The sequence below is a fragment of the Colletes gigas genome, unplaced genomic scaffold (assembly GCF_013123115.1).
Source record: "Colletes gigas isolate AHSC1104 unplaced genomic scaffold, ASM1312311v1 Colletes_gigas_Sc00013, whole genome shotgun sequence".
NCBI classification, from domain to species: domain Eukaryota; kingdom Metazoa; phylum Arthropoda; class Insecta; order Hymenoptera; family Colletidae; genus Colletes; species Colletes gigas.
This window is the reverse complement of record NW_025106642.1, coordinates 2,944,072-2,967,400: the sequence shown is the minus strand read 5'-3', so window position 1 is coordinate 2,967,400 and position 23,329 is coordinate 2,944,072. Positions and strand designations below refer to the sequence as shown.

The window sequence follows — 23,329 nt, the reverse complement described above, 5'->3', positions numbered from 1 at the left end:
GGGCAGGTAATCGAGAACTTGACCCGCGACCCTTCGTTAGCAAGGGGCGTGGGGGAAGTGAGGAACGGAGAACGGAAAGAAGAGAGGGGAGAGCGTTTTCGTCCTGCGCGGGGCGGCTGCGCCCTGTGCCTGTTAAGTAGGACTCATCATCAGTTTGTAACCGAAGGCAGCCGTAGCAGGTCCTGCTTTAAACACCGTGGCATTTAATGGTCGGTCGAGTAGTGAATAAACGGTTGGTCGAGAATTTGTGTGACAGATAAAAGTTGAATGTATCCTTCTGTTGGCGAGTGCGAAAGGTGTTACCACATTTCTCCCCGCGAGGTAACATTTGTGTAATGCACGATAGGCACACTTAACCTAACCTCAAAGTGTTTTCTTGTATATCTTTATTGGAAGTGTACTCAAATCGTGAAACTATTTGATACAAAGTGCATCTTACTCTCAAGTTGAGGTGAGCCCTATCTCATCCACAACTTACCTACCGGTAGATCCACCATGGCTTCCTACCAGTCATCAAGTTGTAACAATTACTTTCAACAACCACTTCCACCTCCAGGGCAAAGTGAATTGTTCCACGAAAAATCAACGTCCAAGAGCTAAAGAAACCCGAGCAAGTTTTACGAAATGTCAAGTAAAAGGTACTCAAAACAAATATCACACCTATATCGAACAAATTTACGCTATACCTTGTCTGTGGTGCAACTCCTTCCTCATTTTGAAAGAAACAAGACCCAATAATTTGGCTAGACCAAAATTCACATCGAATAGTGACTTTTGGAATTCAAAAGACCCAGTTAAATCTTTTTCGAATTGTATTCATTCCAAATCTAAGTCTAATGGTTGTCGATCGAGATGAAATTTGGAGGGAGAGGAGGGGGAGAAGATCCTAGCTAAATTTCACCTTCGTTTCATTTCTTTCGAGCACTGCGTCTCGAGCGTTTGTTTTCTTTCGATATGTGAGGCGTTCGATCGCCTCTGGGAAAATCTAGAGGCAAAAATAAGACGAAAATCAAGACTACCAATTTGTTGATTGAGACTTCGTTAAAAAGTTATTAGCGTTTAAAATTCCGTGTGTAGAACGGTAATCTGCTGCAAACAGCTGCGTACGCGTGATAGTGGTTCTCACTCACGAAACTGTAAGGCTGTCGATACGTCAGTAAGTAGAGTTTCTCATGCTGATTGAGAACCACTATCGTGCGCACGATTACAGGCGGAACTTTAAACGTTAATAACTTTTTAACGAAGCCTCGATCAACAAATTGGTATTCTTGATTTTCGTCTTATTTTGGCCTCTAAAATCTCCCATTAAAATTTTGTACGTATATCCATATAGTGACAAATTAAAAGTATTTCATTAATATCTCACAAACTAAGATCGACTTATTACAACATGCAATGTAAAAGTTGCTTAAAATGACGCCCCTAACAACGTATTTTAACGCCATTCAAATCGGTAGTGGGAGAGTTATTAGACAAGTTAACCAAATATATTGTATATATATATATATTTACACTCTATGTTACAAAACATAAATAATATTAACATACCAACGTTCGTTGGTTTTAGGTACTTGCATTTACCATCAATTTCACTTAAATCATTACCTATAATGTATCATACATGTAAATGTTTACATTCAGACAATCTCTATCTAAGTTATATTTTCATTAATACTATTGGTAAATTGTTGGATTTTAGAATGCTTCAGTTATGAGTATGAGATGCAATGTTAATAAATTTTGAAAAATTTATAGAAATATTGTAAGTTTTTATAATTTCAGATAGTGTAAATGTTTACTTGCTTAAATGAAGATAGAATAAGTGTAAATAATGGTATATTCTCACACTGTATCGCAGTATTGCTATTTCATACTTGTATCAACTTTTGAATAAAGCTCTAAGCAATATATGTTTACACAACATTTTTTTTTCTTGTTTAGACCAAAGAATATGCTGACAAAATTTGGCTGTTAAAATCTTGGATACTCTGTATAATACAATCCTCGTTTTAATGATTAAAAATATTTTAAGCATTGACAGATTACAAAGGAAGAAAAAATAGAAAATTGGCAGTAAAAAATAGGAAAGATATAACATGATACTTTACAGTAGAATAAACAATAGAAAATATATTAAAACTTTATGATTTTGGTAAACGGTATAAACCACCTGAAAATAGTAGCTGATGTTCTCTAACTTTTCTATCAAGAAATTGTCTCAATTCAGGTAAACCACATTCCATTGCTCCTGAACCTTGCGATGCAAACATTTTTAGCATTTGATGGATTCTTTCCAGAGGCATCGAATCTAGATTAGTCAACATTCCAACAATATAGGACCAGAACACTTGTAATTCCTCTTCCCTTTGATCGCTTGCTGATGCCATTGCACTTTCAATTTCTTCCTCTTCTACAATATCTGACAGAGATCTATTTTTTGTTGTGCTTTCTTCTTGTAACGTAAAAATATCATTGGAATTTTCTTTTAAAAGACCTTGCATAACCCAGAAGGTTATTTTTCTTCGAAGCACAGTTGCAGGAACATGCATTACTTCTGCAAGTTCCTCCAAAGTCCACTCTTCTGCAAAAATCATTTAAAAACTAAATTAAGATTGGAATTGCAGGTACATTTACTAACAAAAATTAAGAAAAATTCTTGTATACTGTGTACTATTAAAATAATTATATCTTACTATTATTGAATTGTAATTAAAGAAACTGATACCAGTTATAAAATTTCTTACTTTTATCCTGAAAATGTAAGATTATTGTAGCATGTATTGGTGTCACATTTATATCTAATGTCCTGTCCTTCAATTCAATCTCTAATGTAACGTTCCCAAGATGAGGTTTCCAACAAAGTGTCCTATTTCCTTTCAAAGTTTCAAACGCTTTTACATATTTGTGTAACTGATTTTGCACGAATTTAGGTAATTCCAATTTCCAATTCTCTTTGAACGGCGGCCAAAACTGTGCTGATAATATTAAAGCGGATATACGGAACTGCTCTTTCTCTAAAGCACAACTAGTATTAGATTGTATGTGTCCATCTATTCTCTTAGAATCATATATATCTTTCAACATAACTTCACAATAATGAAGCTGATTTTCTCCAAAACGTCTTTTCAATAGTTCCAAATATCGAATTTCTCGCTCTGTATGATAATTTAATTGAGACAGTAATCTATCTGCTAGTAGCGTGCGATATTCGTTTACAAATAAATCCTGACTTCCATATATATTTACTAACATTGAGATTATATCTGACATTCTACGTTGTGCCGATTTTGCTGAAAAAAAGAAACACATTAAGATTTATAACATGAAATCTATAATATGTTATTTATATGATATTTCAATATACCAGGATCAGCATCAACAGGATCAGGCATCCATCTATCCCAATTTTCATTCTCCTCGTCGCCAGAAGAATCATCTAATTGTAAAGATTCGCCTTTAACTAATTCATCTGCTAGATCACTTGGCGAATCATCCAATAGATCACTCACGACACAACGTACTGTATCTTCTCTAGTCCTCAAATAAACTCTAAATAAAACGAAATTCACAAACAAATTGTAAAAAAAATATAATGAAAATTATTATTACAATAATAATAGTAATTACTTGATAGGTTCTGTTATTGTTTCAAGAAGAACTCCCGTAGAATCCAACTGTCTTAATGCCTTTATAGCTGCAATGTAAGCAGTTAATATATCAGGTGTATTCACGCCTGGATGCAACAATCTTGTCTTTAAGGCTTCCTGTAGACTTTCTACCAAAACTTTTCGCAAGTCAGTTCGATGCAAACAGACACGTAAATCATCTATTGCTGGTTGAGAATCAGGATACTCTAAACATAAGAAGAACTATTACACATTGTACAGCTATGAATATAAATATTATGAAATCATGTAAATTGTGTGTTTGATAGATAAAAGAATACCTATTATAATATCAAAGAGTTGTTCAATCCTAAATCTTGTGTATGTTTCATATAAAAAGTAAGATAATTTTTGCTTAAAGTTATCTATAGTATTACGAGTTTGATCGCTTAAAGATACAGTCTTTGAAAAACCACCAGAATATACTCTTATTAACCAACTCATAACAACTGTTTCAAGCCACTGTAAAAACAAATTAAATACAATTTACAATATAAACACAATTCATACAGTACAATATGTATAATAAAATCTTACATTTTCCAATGATTCTAACTGTGATACATCAAATGTTTTATCACATGACTGATTTACATGATTTTTTATATGTATATGAATCAGTGATGTGAGAACATTACCCACTAGTCTTTCTAATAGTTCCAATTCGATCAATTTTCTATTCGTTTCATGGAACATAATTACTATCATTTGGCAACAACATTTTTCTATTTTCTGTAAGCAGCCTACACATTGAAGAGAATCGCTGACAGTATTTCCTAGAGAACAGATATTATATCTCTGTAGCATTTTTTATGTATTAGAATAATAAGGCAATGCACAAAAGAATTCAATACAAGAATCAAATCTGAATATCAATTACCATGTGTAGCATTATCTGTGCAACAAAATACATTGAATGCAATTTTGTAAAACTGCTTTAGTACATGCTCATAATGGAGCGGCAATTGACTTAATAATGTAGATCGTACGATCAGTTTAAATTGACTGAATATATTATTTTCTTCTGTCGCATATTGAGCTGGTTCGTGTTGCGTAAGATATTCTAATTTCTTTAATAACGGCACAAATCCTGTTACTTGTGTGTATAACCCGTCTACTGCGCATTTAAAATGTTCAAAGCCTTGTTGTCCGTTTACGGTAGTCATGAATTTTTTCCAAAACATAGGAGCTACACTTTGTCGAATGTATTCCTCTATATGATAAATAACCATATCCTCGACTAAATGTGTTAAATTTAATGCCTTGATTTCATTGATTATTTTTATGAATTCTTCGTCTGTGCAATCATTTTGAAGCTGAAAAAAAAATTTAATTTTCATCAGATTCCAAAAACATTTGTAATGTTAATTTACATCAAACAAACCTTTTCATTTAAAATGGGAAATGCATACAGTATTCGAGAGAAAACTTCGGTTTTTCTAATGGTCGATGTAGCCATATTACCTAGTAACAATTGAAAGAAGTTTTAGGAAATCTAAAAATTCAATTGCAACAAAATTTTAAACGCTTGTCAATCTGTCTTTCTCGACCCTCTGAAACCTCTACACCTCTACAAGCTCACGTACACGCAATCAGGCATTAGTGTGCGAAGATGGAAGGGATGCACATCGTGCATTGCACGGTCTGACGATACTGGTAACATGGTGATTACTGGGGATAGTTCTGTAGTAACATAATCAATCTTAAATGTATTTAACGACAAAAATCTATTTAATCATGCCTTGCGTCTGCCGCCGAAGGTTTAAACATTCAAGTAAATAATGTCACAGTCGACACTAGTTACTAGAGTCTAGTAAAAACCATGCTCGACAAGATGCAACAAAGCTAAGAGAATCCAATTTTGCACTAGATAGACAGAGATGTACAAATGCTGCGTAGTTTTTCTATCAAACGAGAAATTAGACTCTGGCGTTTTTACTATATCTTGTTCAGCGTGGCTAATACTGGAGTCGGCTGTGGTAGTCATATTGTCTATTTTTCGAATTTCACTTTCATATAAATGCCGTCATCACGTGATCCTAAAGCTACGTTTTCGCGACAGCACAACAGAAAATAACTATAACGACCATCTACAAAAATAGCAATGATTGTAACAACACTCACAAAACAAGGGTAAATGAGGTTAAATGTTATTTTTATGCAAGAATATCGATATGTTTTCGTATGGTCTTAAAATAACTTTTAGAACTTTGTCTGAAATGCGAAGCGTAAAATGGAAAATTTGTGGTTAGAATAACATTGCCAAATTTCATCAGAAGAAGTTCACGGTGAAAGTGTTTTTATACGACATTTGTGATACACAAATAACATTTAACGAAATGGAAACTGTCAATTCGATTGAAGATATAATAGAAATGTCAGAATCGTTGATAACACGCGTTTATTATGCTGCCAAAGATGGTATGGCTATTGTGCTTTATGATCTTCTCAGTAATAAACCATTTGAACAAGTTAATTATGTGATTAATAAAAAAGTATTGGAAGAAGATGGACAGCAATGTACACCTTTAATAATAGCTGCAAGATATGGTCATGATAGAGTGGTTAAAATATTGCTTGATAAATTTAAACCCGACTTAGAACAAGAAGGGACGGTTAAATTTGACGGATGCGTTATCGAAAAGGCAAGTGCTCTTTGGTGTGCAGCTGGCGCAGGACATTTGCCAGTTGTAAAAACTTTAGTAAAAGCAGGCGCAGATGTCAATCATCTGACCGAAAGTCATTCTACGCCTTTGAGAGCAGCTTGTTTCGATGGACGGTTAGATATAGTTAAATATTTAACAGAACATAATGCAAATATAAATATTTCAAATCATTTTAATAATACGTGTCTAATGATAGCTGCATACAAAGGCCATTCAGATGTAGTAAGTATAATTAAAATTTCAATTGTTTCTATTGTTTAAGTAATATAATTAATCTCAGCAATTTTTATTGTATTTTATATCAAAACAGGTAACGTATCTTTTAGAAAAAGGCGCAGATCCAAATGGAAAGGCAAATTGCGGTGTTACAGCATTACACTTGGCTGCTGAATGCGGACATACTATTATAGTATCCGAATTATTATCGTACGGAGCGAAAATGACAAAGGATGTTAGGAAAATGACACCGCTAATAGTTGCAGCAGAGCGTATTAGAGCCATTGTTGTCGAATGGTTAATACAATGCGCAGGAGTATCTAAAGAAGAAACGATCGAAGCATATGAACTTCTTGGTGCTTCTTATGCTAATAATGTCTATAAAGGAAATTATTCTTTGGCAAAAGCATATAAATATTTCTGCAAAGCAATGGAGCTTAGGTATGTATACAGAATAAATTTTTTAAATGGGAACACTTCTATATTTCCATTGCTTACGGATCTATAAGAAAACTTCAAGATAAAGTTGAATTGTTCAAAGGGGTGAACAGCAATGATTTTTCAAATAGAATCATATCGTTCCTATTCTGTTTGAGAGTAGAAGAACTGCTCACTCTATACCTATTATGCAAAGCTGTAACAAAGACTTGCCGAGTATAATTATGTATTATTATATTGTTTGCCCCTTTAATGGTTTTATTTTATCTTAAACAATTTTTTCACACATTCATAAGCAACAGAAATGTTTAGTTACTACCATTTAAATGATCTACGTTGTATATTGCATCATCAAAAAAAAAACTAATATTTTATTTGGAGAGTTAGCCGGATAATTTTCTGGATGCTACAGGTTTATGGATCCTGAAAACATTATTCATAAAAAATTAGGTGAATCGGTGAAGGCGTATGATAATTGGAAAGAATGTGAGACATTAGAAAAGCTGAAAAGTATTAAGAACAATCAGAATGCTATTAATATGGAATCATTGGCTATTAGGGAGAGAATTCTAGGTTTCTATTCTATTCTTATAAGTAGCGAAACAAACAATAAGTACAGAAAATAGTATAGTTTTTGTGTTTGTATCGTACATTATCTATATATTGATTAAATTTTAACATTAGGGCAGCATAATCCAGAATTACCACATCATATAATATTCAGAGGGGCAGTATTTGCAGACTATGCCAGGTTTGACAGAAGTATAGATTTGTGGCTTCATGCTTTGAATCTAAAACAGTTAAATAAAGTATCGGTTGTAAAGGATCTCCTTAGGTTTGCACAGGTATTGTTTAGAAATATACATTAAATAATATTTTTATGGAATATTCTTTGATATATTATACGTTTCTCGTGTCTACTTTTTTTTTTTTTTATTTAAATGTTGTTTTAGATATTTTCACAAATGATACACGTCGGGGTGGATTTCGATTTTTCTCAAGTTTTGAGTGTTTTGGAAGCTTGTGTAACTGAACTTAGTCGTAATAAATCTGAAATCAATAAACCTGTTTCTAAAGAAGATATTGACCAACATATTGTAAGTTTAAACAAAAATTTCATTAATATTGATGTAATTATTGGGTTTCTCGGAAAGTATATAATATATTGATTATTTTGGTTCAATGCAGAAAACAATTTTACATAAATAAATCTTGCAATCTTAGCTGTTAAAATAAATGGCAATATGGTTCAGAATGAAGTTGGTTGGTTAAAAATAAAACTAACTACGCTCACGGGAAAAAAATCCAAATTACTTTGCGAGCAGCCCAATATTTTAGCCTTTCGATCTTTGTTTTCAATTAAATTTTAATTGGACAAATTAAACATTAATTGATGCTTTCTCTGAAAATTAAAAAAATGCAGAAGGAGATGGAATCGAACATTACAAGTACACTGTATATATTAGCAATATTAACGAAACTTCTAACAGCGAATGAAAGTAGATATACGGAAGAAGATAAAGATAAAGCGTATCGACTAGTTCATAAACTCTGCATCTTACAATTAAGTTTGAGGGATGGACAGACATTACTACATCTTGCCGTGAATTATGAGACTCCTGTTGATGACTTCCACATTAATGACACCTGCAAGTCAGTTTACATAAAAAATTTTTGAAGTTAATTATTAGATCTGCCAGAAACTTCTGTTCGTTTTATGATCAGAGTTTTCTTTTATTTGTTTTTCTTAATTAAAAGCAGACAATTATTAGTTTACTAAAATTACATCGATCAGGAGAATAGAGGGAGATAGAGAGAATTAGACTTATGTGTGAAATAATATGCGTCTCGATCTTTTCTTCATTTCTTCCAATCTTCTACAAGGAAAAAAGTTCGTTAATTGGCAAAAAACACACGGAGGTCATAAATTAATAGTTATAAATAAGAAAGTTATAAATAATAAGGGAAATTATGTTGTAAAATAATTAAAAATGAATTCTTATTCAATGTTACATTGTGTTTCTGTTCAAAAACGGACGGAGGTTTTCGGTAGACAGAGCTTCGCCGTTAATGATTTTTAAAATAATTACTTTACAGATTTCCTTGTGCCGAAACGGCAAAATTACTTGTGCGTTGCGGGGCTGACGTAAATGCTATGGACAATAAAAGAAATACGCCATTACATGTGATCGTTAGTTGCAGAACATCAGTTAGGTATAATTAACTAATAAATTGTTTTTCTAAAACAGTTCAAATTTGATAATACAGGTATTCTCCGTATAACGCGGTAGTTAAGTTCCGAGAAATGTACACATCGGTTAAATTTTTATATTTTAAGGAGAAACATAAGCGATACTTTTTAACAAGTCATATAAATACACTTCAAAATTCTTGCAGTGATTTTGCAACACTTTATTCCATTATTATGGAACTTACAGACGCTGGAGCACATATGGACACTGTAAATAGTCGAGGAAAAACTCCATATTATGCTGCCACTACAGGTACGCTGATTAAATGAATTTAAGATGCTCTAAATATTAACAGAATAAAGAATTACGTATAATTAAAATAATGATTTATATTTAATATCTAAAGCTAGTTTCGCCATTGAACATTTTGTGTTATTGATTTATGTTGCCTTATACACATAGGTGAGGCAGAATTAATATTGCGGACTCGGACAAAATTGTCATTGAAATGTATGGCTGCGAAAGCCGTAAAGACATACAACTTACCTTATTGCGAACGAGTGCCTCGTTCTTTGGAAAGTTTTATTGAACTGCACGGGCCTGGACTTAATTAGGGTTAAAATTATTACCGAACAATATAAATTTTTAATAAATAAATTACACTCGTAATTAAGTAAAATTTATAAGATTAAGCTATAAGTTTTGAAATAATAAATAATTCAAGTTATTTATTTTTTATGTAAATTTTTTAGGAAATTTGATTTACAAAAATCATGAAATATTTATTCAGATACGGTTGTCTAACGCAAATTCTTTGTATTTGTTAAGGATGAAATCTTTTATCATATATAAAAGAAATTTCTTTATATTATTTGAAAAGGTAAAAACATAATTCATAGTTACAATTCTTTGTGTAACATATGCAATGAAACCCAAATACATATATATATATGTATATATATTCGGGTGAAAAAGATCTTAAATATCATTTGAGGGCTAAAATCAAATAATAAGTTATTAAACAAAATAATCGTGTGATAACTATTATTAGAGGTAAAACCTGCTTTGTACAAACAAATTTTAACAATTTAAATCAGAGTTAAAACGACTAATACTTAATTGTTATTATTGTAAAATTGAACTTTATTGATTATCCTATACATTAATCTGTGAATTCAATGACTTTAACTAAAACAAAAATTGTAATTACCATTGTCTGTTTTTTTTTTTTTGTTAAGTTAACTTAGCTATATAAAGGCTATATTAAATAGCTATAAAAATGATCAGGTATATTAAATATTTCACGTAACATATGAGTCATGAACTGACAATAACTGTGATTTTTTCAAATAAAGAGTTGTTAGATAAACTACTTAATATTTTATTAAGCATATCGTTTTATGCCCTGCCTCGAGCACTATGGGGGGACTGTGGAAACCGGAAAGATGTTAATTAAGCCCATCCTGGGGGAAAAAGATACCAAATTTCCCCCAAAACCTTAGTTTTACACTTAAAATCTCAAAGGACCCATCATTGTGTTGAACAGGCTACAGTTCAACACCTTGTACAAGGGAAGAGAAAATGCGCTCTTTCCCCCGCGATGCATGGCAAGACACGCATTGTCATCTTTTCGTGCCAACAAATTAATTTATTAAATTTGTAAAACTTTTTTCAAAAGCACTACCTAAGTACAGTGCTCCGCTGACTTGAAATCTCGCGGAAAAAATGAGGGGGAGAAGTAGAAGGGATACACGTATTCCCATGCATACATTGATCTCTGGCTCGCTATTCGTCGCGGCAGTTACACACACATGTGGATTGTCTGAGAGCAAGAGAGTGAGATAGATAAATGGGCGGACCGACTCCCCTTCCCCTGTGACGTCTCGCGAGACACTAAGTCAGCGGAGCGCTGCCTAAGTATTTATATGCACGTGTCTAGGGATAACCTCTAATGTGTCACTACAAATTTTGTACAATTTATATTCTCAAAAACGTAAAAGTAGTGTAAGTGATATTGTATCACTAATTAAAGGAAAATGGTTGATAGTAAGACCAAAAAACGAAAAGTGTCTAAAAAGAAGAAGATATCATGGCGTAAACATGTGGATATCAGTGATGTTGACAAATTCTTGGAGGATTCTCGATTAGAAGAGAGATTAGGCGGTTCTTTTTCTACTCGTGAAAATTCCGATTTATTCGAAATTTCTACAAAACCTGAGATTCTTTCGAAAAAATCACGACGTGAATTATTACGGTCGAAAGAACCACGATGTTTCAATATTTTGAAACCTCATACGTTAGTTCCGGATCCAATAGTAAAAAGAAATCGTGTGAGAACGAAAAATGAAAGAAAAAATGCTCTCCTTTTACGGAAAGAAGCTATTCAAAAATCCCAAGGAATTTTAAAGTTGAAAGACAGAGTACGTTTGAGAAATAGGAGAATCGCAGAAATACGAAAATTAAACAAACCGAAAAGAGGTGAGTTTAACAAAGATGTGTGGAAAGAAAAATTTGGAAGTGAAATTGACACCAATTGGTTGTCTTCGAGTACCGTAAAACATATACTGTCTCATTTTGGGATGAAGAAGAAGAAATTGCCTACTTCGTTGCATAAGAAACATTCTGCGATACCAATAATTGAGACACCACATCCAGGAACATCGTACAATCCTTCGTTCGACGATCATCAAAACTTACTGCAAACAATTGCAGAGGAAGAAATGAAATTAATGAAAGAAGAAAAACATTTGGAAAGAGTTACCACAAAGATGTTTAAAAAGGTACTTTATTTTATAAACTTTAATCTACAATCATAAACATATTAAAGATTAAATGTGATGTTATGTTATTTATTAAATCATTTTGTTTCAGGTTTCGCCTGAAGAAAAACATAAGAACTTAATGAAAGAATTATCAGAAGGTCTCAAGCCTGAAGAAACTGAAGATTCTATCCAAAATGATGATTTAGAAGTGACATCTGTAAATCCACCAGTCCAAAACCTGAAAAAGACGCATGTACAGAGGCGTAAACAAAAGGAACAAAAGAAGTTAGCTCTAAAGATGCTCAGAAAGAAAGTGGAAAAGAAAAAAATCTCTGATATTTATAAATTAAAATTATTAGACAAACAATTGACTGCTGAAGAAAGAAAAGCAAAGATTGCTAAAGTGAAGAGGTTGCAAAAAAAAGCACTGAAAGCAATGGGTACTAAAACCCTTAGTAAAGTCAAATTTGAGCCATTAGAACCTGTCTTCAAATTAACAGAAGAATTAACTGGAAATTTACGAAATTCTAATCCAGTTGGCAATTTATTGAAAGACAGATTCAAGTCTCTTCAACAGAGGAATATTGTTGCTCCTTCTGCTATTAAATTGTAAGTATAATAGTAGTTTTTATTGTTCTTTTTGGGTTATTAACTAGACTGTTTTTTTCTGCTTTGTTTTCTTATTATCTAACTGTACATTTAATTAATACAAATTTCTATTCCAGAACACGAGACAAAGCGAAAGTGAAACGATTTATAAAACCAGATCACAAAATTGATGCAGCCAATTTGAAATCAACAAATACAAAAGAGTAACTTTCATCAAGTGTTGTACATGGAATAAATAAATAGCAATCCTATCCACATATAATTTATGAAAATACATATTTCTATAAAAATTATTAAGTACCAAAAATGTCAGAAAGTAGTTTTAGGCAATGTTAAAGTATTTTAGGGTATATACTTTCAATATCAAAGGAACAAGATAATCAAATAGTTCCCGTTCAAAACAATAAAAAACTTCAAATGTGCAATATAATTTATAATCCCTTGTATAGTTGGTACTATTACAATACGTGCATTAAAGCTTTTCGAAATTTCCCGCGAAACCAGCCAACATGGCTGCATCGAAGACACGAAATTAATGGAGCCGACGTGGATTTCTTTAAGTTGAATGGACTGTAGTAACGGTAACACGTTTAATAAAAGTTTCTAACTAATCAAATTACGAATTATTATACATAGATTACATAAGAATCTACATACAGGTATACAACTTTCATAAAGATAAGATTAACTGTCGATTATATGTTTTCAAGTGTCGAACGTGTTTCTTGCATTGAAAATCAACCAAAAGACAGATAACACTCGGATGAAGTGACCTTTCGTGTCCTTAAAACATCAGTTTCCTACTGGCTGTGGAGTAGAGAACGTGATTTTTGGCCAATTTCCGAACAGCTCCCTAATTTTCGTTTTATTAAACTCGTGCTTGGTTTAAACAAGTTGTCAAGGTAAATAATATATATAGATTACATAGTTTTTACTATTTAATTTGTGTTAATAACCGTAATTGTAAGGACTTATACTGTTTAAAATGTCCTTCGTCGTTAGTATTTATCATGTGTTCGGAATTTTTCACTTCTATGTATTTTCTTAATTCTTACTGTTTTTATTTAACTTTTATTATGTACAATTTTACAATATGAAATTGTACATATTTTTATAGATGTATGCATATATATATATATTCATATTTAGCATTTACTGAATATTTAATGAATATACGTTTAACCTTGAACCGCTACACTTGCTTTCAAGTGCTGGCAAAAGTTCAGTATTACGTTTAAAGCCAGATTTTTCTACTTTATTTCTCGTTTGTTTAGTTTACATTTCAATAGTATGTGGAAATAATTATTTTCTACGAATTTTATTCAATTCGATTTGATCCTATCAAATAATTTATATTTTTACTCTTGTCATCTTATGCATTTTTAATGAAAGCTAAACAGTTGATATTAAAATATTATGTATTAACAGTCTATAATATTTTGAACATCTTTTTAGAAATGATTCTATACCCTGTTAACCTAAAATTTAATTGAACATTTTTCATTGACAACTATCAGCATGTGCACAACCCTTGTTTTCTTTATGTTTCAAGAATTAGAACTTACATTCTCTGTTGGACAATACTTGTTTTTCTCTCATTCATCATTTTTAGTATGATAATACTTTTCATTTAGCGATAAACAATTAACACAGTTTATTCTTATTAAAATATAGACATATCTTAAACAGTATTCACTTATACATATATCTAATAGAATCTCATATATGAAATTGTTTTCCTTTTGAATTCCAATCTTTCTTGAAAATATACATAAACCAAATACATATAAAAAAAAATGTCTGATGATATTTATGTATTGTATATACTATTCGACGATGAGAAGATGGTGAGCCAGACAAATTGGCTGTAGCTGAACAGTAGAACTGTGAGAGAGTCTGATTTTTCACTGAATAGACACAAATGCTGCATGCTCTTTCTATCAAGTGGAAAATCAGACTTTGCCAGATTTACTGTTTCTTGTTCAACATGGCTAGTATTGAAGTTGGCTGTTGTATTGCCACTATTGAAATATTAGGCGTTTATGGCCAGCCATCTTTGATAAGTTTAGCCAAAGATTTGAGTCATTACCGATGGTACAGCAAAAATTTAAAAAAAGACGTATTCGATCCGACGACTTCGAAATTTTAACCTTCAAAGCCATTTTTTTTAAAAAATGGCTGGCCATAAACATCTGACGTTTCACAGATTACGTTTGGACATGGGGCCCCTACAACTCTGCCAAATTTGGTCCAAATTCGAGGTTGACAGGTCGCAACCTCCCCTTATAAGTCGATCACATTTACAATCTTATCGCGTGACGAATCACAGAAGCGTAATGTATCGGAATAGAGTAAGACAAAGTAATAACGAACGACAATGACGTAGACGTAGGTTTAGGATGTTAACTCGCATTAGGTGTGGGATCATCACTCGTGATAAGGAGAAGCCCCGTAATACTTACAATTACATACTACTATGCGTGTGGCTATGAAGTGTATCTTTCTGAAAGGGATTAGGCGTATTCTCATCGACGAATAGTACGCACGTACGGTACGAGGCATTTAAAACTGAAGTAATAATACGAAAAATAAGTTATATGAGGTTTGCTTGTAAATGCAAACGTATCTTCCCCGTCGTTTCGGAAGGGTCGAATTTGAGGGTCTCAATCTCTTAATACTCCTCTCAAATATTCGGTTATTTCAGTTAGGGTTACAGTTAAAACGTCTTAGAAATTTAGAAGTTATTGAGAGATACGTAGCCAGTCGAGAATTGCGATCATTGTTTCGGTCACGACCTCTGACCGTGACGCAGAGTGACTGATGCAACAGAGATAGTATGCAACACAAAAATTGCATATATTCATACATTTCTGCATACTGTTGTAAATTGAGTAGGGTAGTTTCCTCGTCTTGACTATAGAAACCAATTAAAATTCTTAAAAATATCCACAAGTTTCTTAAAAAGCTCTTTCCAGAACTACCACATACTTTACACAAAGAAATCTTCGGTTTCAAACACTTAAAAATCCTACAGGGTTCTCACCCCATTTGTATTTGACCGAAGGTCTTACAACCTGAATCAGTCGAAGGCAATATGTCGTATAGGATTTTATTTATCGTTGAATTTCATACTCAAAAATGTATGTTTAAAAAAAAGAAAATTTTTGTCCTAAAATATGTGTTCCACCCTGAACTTTAAAGGTGGGATTCCCCGTATGCGTCGTGCGCATGCGACTGCGTTTTGCGTTAGACTCATTGGCACTGAAACAATGGAAAGCATCGTTTTGAACGCGTGCAGAGAATTTCATCTTTAGGGGCTGTTTTCCTAACCCCTTTAATATGGACGATTGCAGATAAAAAAAAGTACATATTAATTATTTTTGTGAGAACTATCTCCCGTAATTTAATCAAGATAGGTGTTTGAGACAATGTAACGATACAAATGATGTGTTCGTCACAATTCTTATCTGATTAAAATTAATTTAACCCTCCGGCGGGCGCGCCCGTGTACAAAGTACACAATTTAATTTTGCATCTTAATCTTTCACCAAAAATTTTTTTCCCCGTGATCGGATCAACTTTGAACCTTTTTCTGTTCCTCATTTGAAGGTTTTTTCTATCTATTTGAACAAGAAATGAGAATTTCATAACATGAACGCCGCGTGTACAGAGTACAAAAAAAGGCGGTCGTTTTGCAATAAAAAGCGCGCCTGCCGGAGGGATAAATTAACATACAGTAATCAATTTCGTAATTATCATACATTTTTTAGTGTTGTGCATAAATCAACGAAATTTAAATGCTATTTGAACGGATCTGTACGATCTGTTTTATTTCAATGAATAATTTGAAATAGAATGCAGACACATAAATTTTGGTACACTTGCTGTATATATTGGCATCGCCATCATCTAGTACATTCGTCGGACGTATTCAATTTCCCTTTCCGCTTCTGTTCGTTGCGAAATTTGCATTGTTTACCCAATAAGCAGTGTGCACCATGTGCACCAACAAATGCAGTCAGATGTAGACAAGGTGTCGTCAAAACAGTATTGTCACTAATTCCTGTCTCCTATTTATTTGCGCAGCCTGCAAAAATGGTCTGGATTACAGCAGACGATAAGGTATTTTACCTCACCAATTAATTATACAGCACAGCCTCGCTTCTTGCATCAATTTACATTAGCAGCAGTTTGCACCCACTGCTCTTTGTGTTTCTTCTGTTCGAGCAACTCTTGACTCAAGTGGTCAACAGCTGTGTTATTAGAACCCATTTGTTGCCCAAACATTCCTTTGTTAAATCTGATCTCAATTGGATTGCAAGAAGAGAAGCAGTACTGCAACGTGTATATTAGTTTGCAATGATTTTATTTCGCTTGCTGTTGTGTTTTTACGAAGTTTGAGTTGTTTTTAGTATAAATTGTTAATGCAGTTTTAAAAATGGTTTCAAATTGCTGTGATCATATCAAATGTTTGTAAATAGTGATTATTTGTATTCACAAAATATGACAAAATAACATATGTATTAGAGTATAGGTACTTAATATGGTCAAGCAAAAATTAGATTGCTGTCAATTGAAATATAATTCATATTTACGTATTTAATTTATTTAAAAGTGAATACAAATTATTCAAGTTTCATACAAAAAAGATTAGAACTATTGAAGTCTATAGATTTTTAATTCTAGGTAATTGAAAAAATATAAGACATGCAAAACTAAGGATCTGAAAAAAGTATACCCGATATGGTCTATCCAATAAATATTGATTTAAGGTCATTGCTCGCTTATTAATGCAACACCAAAACAAAAATGTTGTACTGATGTTGTGAAGTGTATAAAATTTAAAAAGTTTTTGAGGGCTGTTTGAATTTGAAACATATTTTTCAATAAAATTATCTTTACTTTCCCATTCGCTCCCTGGTATAAAAGAATCATCAAGGAAATTCAACTTAGGATTGTGAAAGTAAAAGGTTCAACCTTGAAAATAACTTCAGAAAAATGATCGAACAACTTCTTTTTGTGGAGTTATAACAATCCACAAAGGTCAACAACATTTCGACCAAGTGTCTAATATTTATAAATGGCAGTGTATATAAAATATTGATACAATCTTTGATGTTGTATTTTTTTTAGAATTCTACCAATCCACTGGAATATTCTATAAAACTCTCTTTACCAATTTGAACTGGAAATGTAACTTTAATTTAATTTAATGCCATTGTATTAATATTACATACATTAAGTGAATCAAAGGTAGCCTGATTAATGTTATGTTTAGTTTCACTTCAGTTTGCTGAATCCCAACAATGCATTAATACCATTTTTAGAAAGATAATGGATCAAAGTTATGGAAAGTAATATACAAAAGTTTTTTTTTCGACCATCAAATGATTTTGAAAACATTTAACAAATAGCTGTATTTCACCCTTGAAACTGAAAAACTTTTGTATTTTTGTAACTTTCCAAATGAACACCCTACATGTTTAAATACAGCAGATAATGCTGATCTTACATTCTTATAAGCCTGGATTTAAAGATTCACGTACAGTGAAGCTAAAATTAATATAGCATTTTCCTGTCAAGATCACGTATCTGACTGTAAATCATATCAGGTAAGTGTGCTAGTTTTATACCATCTCAACTCGTTATTCTGTTTAGGAGAGAACGCATGTGAGTTTTTTGCATGTTTTATCTTTCAAACAGAAGGTTGAGTGCTGGTAGTACGTGACCTTGACAATGTAATTGATTTTGCTTAAGTATAGATGGTTTTTTTATAATAGTTTAGCTCTATACTTGTGTAGATTTGACCTTTTATAGACTTTTAGTACTTGCTTATTTATTTTTTCATATACAGGGTGTTCAGCCATCCCTAGGAAAAATTTTAATGGGTAATTCTAGAGGCCAAAGTAAGACGAAAATCACGAATACCAATTTGTTGATGGAGGCTTCGTTAAAAAGTTATTAACAATTAAATTCAAAAATTTCAGATCGTTCTGGAAAAATTATTTTCGGTTGCGGGGGTCAATTACAATCATTTTTGGTGAATAGACATACCCTCGAAATCCTATCTACTTTCGAGAAAAAAATTCGAGGTGTGAAATTTTTCGACGGAAAAAAAAATTTCAAATCGTTTTGAAAAAATTATTTTTGATTGCGGGGTTCAATTACAATCATTTTTGGTGAATAGACATACCCCCGAAATCCTACGCACTTTCGAGAAAAAAATTCCTTACCGAAAATATGATGTCTGACCATATATCATATTTTTCCCTGAAATTTCGTTTAAAACGTCATAACTTCTGAACGGATTGAAGGATTTTAATGTTTAAAAATGCGAACAACGCGTATTTTGCTATAGAATATGCCAAGATTTCAAAAATATCGGAACGGTTGGTCCTCAACCCCGTAAAGTGAGAAAAACCCCCATAAAAATGGTCCAATTTTCAAAAGACCATAATTCCTGCAATAGTGAATATATTTCAATGAAATTTTGGGGAGAAGTAGAGCTCATGGGTACCTACGAAAAAGTACTATGCAACTTTTCCGTAGTGCGTCAAACGAATTTTTAAAAAAAATCAACAGGGGGTACGTGAATATCGGCAAAAAAAATTTCCAAATTTGTCTGGAAAAATTATTTTCGGTTGCGGGGGTCAATTACAATCATTTTTGGTGAATAGACCTACCCCCGAAATCCTGCGCATTTTCGAGAAAAAAATTCAGTACGGCTGGAACTTTAAACGTTAATAACTTTTTAACAAAGCCTCCATCAACAAATTGGTATTCTTGATTTTCGTCTTATTTTGGCCTCTAGAATCCCCCATAAAAATTTTTCCCAGGGTTGGCCGAACATTCTGTATATTTTCTTCGGTTGAATTACACATCAATTTCAAGACGCTTTCAGATTAATTTGCTTAACATGTTGACTGCCATGGTGGTCTCTGGTGACCTGTACTTTGAACTTACAATGTATTGCAATATTATTTACAATGGAAGAACCCTAATACTTGCATCAATTAGAAATGTTGAAAAAAAACTAATACACCATTGAGTTATCAAGTATTTCTATGTTTCACGGTGATTTGAACAAATGTCGAGAACTTGTTAAAACATGGAACAGTGGCATGGCAGTCAACGTGTTGTGAATGATTGTTCTAAAGTATTAAAATAGTTTGTATACAAATTTTACATGATTATTGTGTTTTGTAGATGTCTGGAAAGCCGAACACCCTGGCTATGTATGCTCAGAGTCAGTTGGACCACATGTGTGCTCTGGATATCGAAAATCGTGCGTCTTTCGTTCGACTTTCGGGAATAATTTGCACGATCGGACCGGCTTCGAGACCGGTCGAAACCCTTGAAAAGATGATCGAAACGGGTATGAATATTGCACGATTGAACTTCTCTCATGGATCGCACGAGTATCACGCGGAGACAATCGCTAACGTGAGACAAGCGCAGAAAAATCTCACCGCTCGTACGAAAATTAACGTTCCTGTGGCGATTGCTCTCGACACTAAGGGCCCTGAAATTCGTACTGGACTTTTAGAAGGGGTAGGTAACAAAACCGAGTACTTACATTATTTTTTTACTAAGATAAAAAATGTAATATTTAAAGGCTTGTCATTTTACCAGGGCGGATCAGCTGAAGTTGAATTGGTCAAAGGTCAAAGTTTCAAATTGTCTACTGACAAATCGCTTGCGGAGAAAGGTAACGTCAACGCAGTTTTTGTGGATTACGAGAACATTAACAAGGTGCTGAAGGTTGGGAACCGTGTCTTCGTCGATGATGGTTTAATTTCCCTCATCGTCACTGCAGTCTGTATGTATCATAAATATTTCTATATTCTCTACAAAATAAATCAGCCGATGTCGATGTTTGGTTTATTTAAAAAAAACCGGTGTAATATAAGTGGTAACAAGTGCAGTAATTGATGGTCATTTTATGTGACACGAATTGGCACGATGTACCAAGAAATTAAACCTTGTTGTTCATACTATTTTATCTTTACATTCGTTAGCTCCCGATGGAATTACAACGACGGTCGAAAATGGCGGTATGCTAGGTTCACGCAAAGGTGTTAATTTACCTGGCGTGCCAGTAGATCTGCCAGCTGTTTCTGAGAAAGATAAATCTGATCTACAGTTTGGAGTCGACCAAGAAGTAGATATGATTTTCGCTTCGTTTATCAGAAATGCCGCTGCTTTGAGTGAAATTCGGGCTATTCTCGGCGAGAAGGGCAAGAATATTAAAATAATATCGAAGATCGAAAATCAGCAAGGCATGACAAATCTCAGTGAGATTATCGATGCTTCCGATGGTATTATGGTGGCTCGTGGTGATCTTGGTATTGAAATACCACCAGAGAAAGTGTTCTTGGCACAGAAATGTATGATTTCTGGCTGTAATAAAGTTGGCAAACCTGTGATCTGTGCTACACAGATGCTGGAATCTATGGTGAAAAAGCCACGGGCGACTAGAGCCGAAACGTCGGATGTAGCAAACGCTATTCTCGACGGTGCAGATTGTGTTATGTTATCAGGTACTGATATTGTATTGCACGTAAGCGTAATTGTTACGTTGATTATTCAGATACTAATAGTATGTTCCCGTATTTTATTAAAATAATCAAAAGAAGCGTAATATTAGTTCTTAACACTTTACCGACCGGTAGCGGTTGATTAATCGGCTATCGGTCGGCAAGCGTTGGCCGGTAAAAAAGTCGATTAATAGGCTATCGGTCGGTAATGTGTTAAGTATATAACAAGCTAAAAGATTAAATAGCGTTATTTCTATAACAATTGTAAAATGTTTAGGTGAAACTGCCAAAGGAGATTATCCTTTGGAATGTGTGCGTACAATGGCTAATATCTGCAAGGAAGCAGAAGCAGCCATTTGGCAAACACAGATATTCCATGATCTTTCGAGCAAAGCTGTACCGCCAATCGATGCCACGCACACTGTCGCGATTGCTGCTGTAGCAGGATCTATGAAATGTTTCGCTAGCGCTATTATAGTAATCACGACCTCTGGTCGCTCTGCACATTTAGTTGCAAAATATAGACCTCGCTGTCCGATTATTGCGGTAACCAGATTCCATCAAGTTGCAAGACAAGCACATCTTTACCGTGGAATTTTACCACTGTTTTATGAAGGTAATGAATATTATTACGAGAGATAAATACATGGAAAAGGTATTCACCTAGTGACAAGTATTTTTACCATGCACGAAAAATACGCGAAATTACCATGTACGAGTAATTATTATTTGCAGGTGCGCCATTGTCCGATTGGGTGAAAGATGTTGATACGCGTGTTCAGTTTGGACTGAACTTCGGCAAAGATCGTGGTTTTATCAAAGCTGGAGATGCAGTCGTAGTTGTCACTGGATGGAAACAAGGCTCAGGATTTACGAATACGCTTCGTATTATGTATGTAGATATAGAAGTTGAAGATGAAGATGAAGATGCATGTACTATACGTAGTGGAACAGATTCTTACGAAGATATTTTATAATTTTCGTGCATTTAACATCCGCAATATAATAATGTTGTTCATTGTTTTGCTTTGTAAACGTTTCGTAGTAATATAATTTCATTGTGTTGTTCTTTCTTTTTTCAATTAGGTTAATGAAAGGAAAAAAACAATGCTTAATTGCATGCTAGCTATAATTAACATTTAATCGCTTAATTCTTTGTTAGGACAGTATAAGTTTGGTTTTAATTAGCCTTTTTCTTAACCACTCTTACTAAAGAAGGGAATCGTATCCTGTCGATTTGTAAATAACATTTATCCTTTTATATTTTGTCATTGAATATGTTTGTTGTATAAGTTGATCTTAATTTTTTATTAGTTACATTTATGTGTTGTATATATGTTCTTCCGTCGATTGCTTGAATTAGAAGCTGAGTTTGTTTCAACTCGGCAGTGTTTGAATTGTGCTTATCGATATCGCTAGCGGCAATTAATATCTGCTCACTTCATGTGTATACAATAATTATACTTTGTGTCTCGTTCTTAAAATCACTAGGTAGTACCGCTACTACACGCTAAGTGTCATAATCATCAATGCTAAAAAGTGACGAATTGTGTGATCTCTAATTCTTCTCGATCCCGATCTTTAACATCTTCATCCAGATCCTTGGGATCTCTCCTTGTGACTTTCAGTTATTTGCATGTAGATTCAACAAATTTTCTGTTTTTTTCAATTCATTTTTTCATAAAGAATCCTCGTTGTAGGTATATTCCACCCTAAGTATTAATGGTTTTCTCATATTTTCAGAAATGTTGAGTAAAAGTACATTGGCTGGTTTTGTGAAGAAGAAAAAGAATTCAGTGATTGTAGATGTTGAAAGTTCAGTATGTATGTAACTTATATGTATGATGAGCTTAGTAAATTTATTGAAACATTACAAACATGAAGATGCCAGTAGTTACAGTATTATATTATTACCCCTACAAAGTACCCAGCTGTATACATACGATACACACAAATATATGGATTTACATATATGGTAAAGTGTAATACTTACTTGGGCCAGTAAATCATTGAAGTTTGAAGTAATCGTTTGAGAAAATATACTGAAAATTTACTGAATTTCGTAATTTCTGTATGAAGATGAATAAAAAAAAAAATTTATTTTATGTCAGGACGAGTTTTATTACCTACACAAATGAAGCACTGGATAGAAAAGGGGCACATACGTGTATGTTGATGTATACATATAAATTCCAAGAAGATACATAATAATTGAGACGTTTGATGGAAGAAGGTTACGCATGT

The 23,329-nt window shown here is 33.2% G+C and overlaps 4 protein-coding genes across 4 annotated transcripts; 3 read left to right on the top strand and 1 right to left on the bottom strand.

Annotated features, from left to right (window-relative positions):
• Positions 1-1,716: 1,716 nt before the first annotated feature.
• On the bottom strand, positions 1,717-5,189 carry LOC122399317 (anaphase-promoting complex subunit 2). The gene is made up of 8 exons (XM_043399923.1): positions 5,050-5,189; positions 4,546-4,981; positions 4,203-4,441; positions 3,947-4,127; positions 3,628-3,853; positions 3,365-3,549; positions 2,745-3,290; positions 1,717-2,581 (listed from the first exon to the last, which is right to left on the bottom strand). The coding sequence occupies exons 1-8, from the start codon at positions 5,122-5,124 to the stop codon at positions 2,142-2,144; spliced, it is 2,328 nt and encodes a 775-aa protein (XP_043255858.1). The 5' UTR covers positions 5,125-5,189; the 3' UTR covers positions 1,717-2,141.
• A 683-nt stretch (positions 5,190-5,872) lies between these two features.
• LOC122399321 (protein fem-1 homolog B) lies at positions 5,873-9,882 on the top strand. Its single transcript, XM_043399931.1, has 9 exons — positions 5,873-6,553; positions 6,642-6,988; positions 7,398-7,558; positions 7,670-7,830; positions 7,939-8,082; positions 8,409-8,638; positions 9,083-9,199; positions 9,383-9,489; positions 9,640-9,882. Exons 1-9 carry the CDS (start codon positions 6,005-6,007, stop codon positions 9,789-9,791), a joined length of 1,968 nt encoding a protein of 655 aa, XP_043255866.1. The 5' UTR covers positions 5,873-6,004; the 3' UTR covers positions 9,792-9,882.
• A 1,213-nt stretch (positions 9,883-11,095) lies between these two features.
• Positions 11,096-12,821, top strand: LOC122399334 (ribosome biogenesis protein NOP53). Its single transcript, XM_043399951.1, has 3 exons — positions 11,096-11,957; positions 12,049-12,548; positions 12,665-12,821. Exons 1-3 carry the CDS (start codon positions 11,214-11,216, stop codon positions 12,753-12,755), a joined length of 1,335 nt encoding a protein of 444 aa, XP_043255886.1. The 5' UTR covers positions 11,096-11,213; the 3' UTR covers positions 12,756-12,821.
• A 421-nt stretch (positions 12,822-13,242) lies between these two features.
• LOC122399329 (pyruvate kinase-like) lies at positions 13,243-23,105 on the top strand. Its single transcript, XM_043399939.1, has 8 exons — positions 13,243-13,450; positions 16,635-16,670; positions 19,755-20,099; positions 20,181-20,367; positions 20,567-21,088; positions 21,363-21,701; positions 21,821-21,977; positions 22,829-23,105. The coding sequence occupies exons 2-8, from the start codon at positions 16,644-16,646 to the stop codon at positions 22,839-22,841; spliced, it is 1,590 nt and encodes a 529-aa protein (XP_043255874.1). The 5' UTR covers positions 13,243-13,450; positions 16,635-16,643; the 3' UTR covers positions 22,842-23,105.
• Positions 23,106-23,329: the final 224 nt, after the last annotated feature.

What these genes read in the sequence shown, in the direction of transcription:
- LOC122399329 (XM_043399939.1), top strand. Translation starts at nt 16,644, where the DNA reads ATGGTCTGGATTACAGCAGACGATAAG. An exon ending in GGATTACAGCAGACGATAAG is followed by an intron (nt 16,671 to 19,754) that starts GTATTTTACCTC and finishes TGTGTTTTGTAG; the next exon opens with ATGTCTGGAAAGCCGAACAC. An exon ending in CCTCATCGTCACTGCAGTCT is followed by an intron (nt 20,368 to 20,566) that starts GTATGTATCATA and finishes TACATTCGTTAG; the next exon opens with CTCCCGATGGAATTACAACG.
- LOC122399321 (XM_043399931.1), top strand. Translation starts at nt 6,005, where the DNA reads ATGGAAACTGTCAATTCGATTGAAGATATAATAGAAATGTCAGAATCG. An exon ending in AAGATATTGACCAACATATT is followed by an intron (nt 8,083 to 8,408) that starts GTAAGTTTAAAC and finishes AAAAAAATGCAG; the next exon opens with AAGGAGATGGAATCGAACAT. An exon ending in CACATTAATGACACCTGCAA is followed by an intron (nt 8,639 to 9,082) that starts GTCAGTTTACAT and finishes ATTACTTTACAG; the next exon opens with ATTTCCTTGTGCCGAAACGG.
- LOC122399334 (XM_043399951.1), top strand. Translation starts at nt 11,214, where the DNA reads ATGGTTGATAGTAAGACCAAAAAACGAAAAGTGTCTAAAAAGAAGAAG. An exon ending in CCACAAAGATGTTTAAAAAG is followed by an intron (nt 11,958 to 12,048) that starts GTACTTTATTTT and finishes ATTTTGTTTCAG; the next exon opens with GTTTCGCCTGAAGAAAAACA. An exon ending in GCTCCTTCTGCTATTAAATT is followed by an intron (nt 12,549 to 12,664) that starts GTAAGTATAATA and finishes TTTCTATTCCAG; the next exon opens with AACACGAGACAAAGCGAAAG.
- LOC122399317 (XM_043399923.1), bottom strand. Translation starts at nt 5,124, where the DNA reads ATGGCTACATCGACCATTAGAAAAACCGAAGTTTTCTCTCGAATACTG. An exon ending in TTCCCATTTTAAATGAAAAG is followed by an intron (nt 4,982 to 5,049) that starts GTTTGTTTGATG and finishes TTTTTTTTTCAG; the next exon opens with CTTCAAAATGATTGCACAGA. An exon ending in ACAATAACAGAACCTATCAA is followed by an intron (nt 3,550 to 3,627) that starts GTAATTACTATT and finishes CGTTTTATTTAG; the next exon opens with AGTTTATTTGAGGACTAGAG.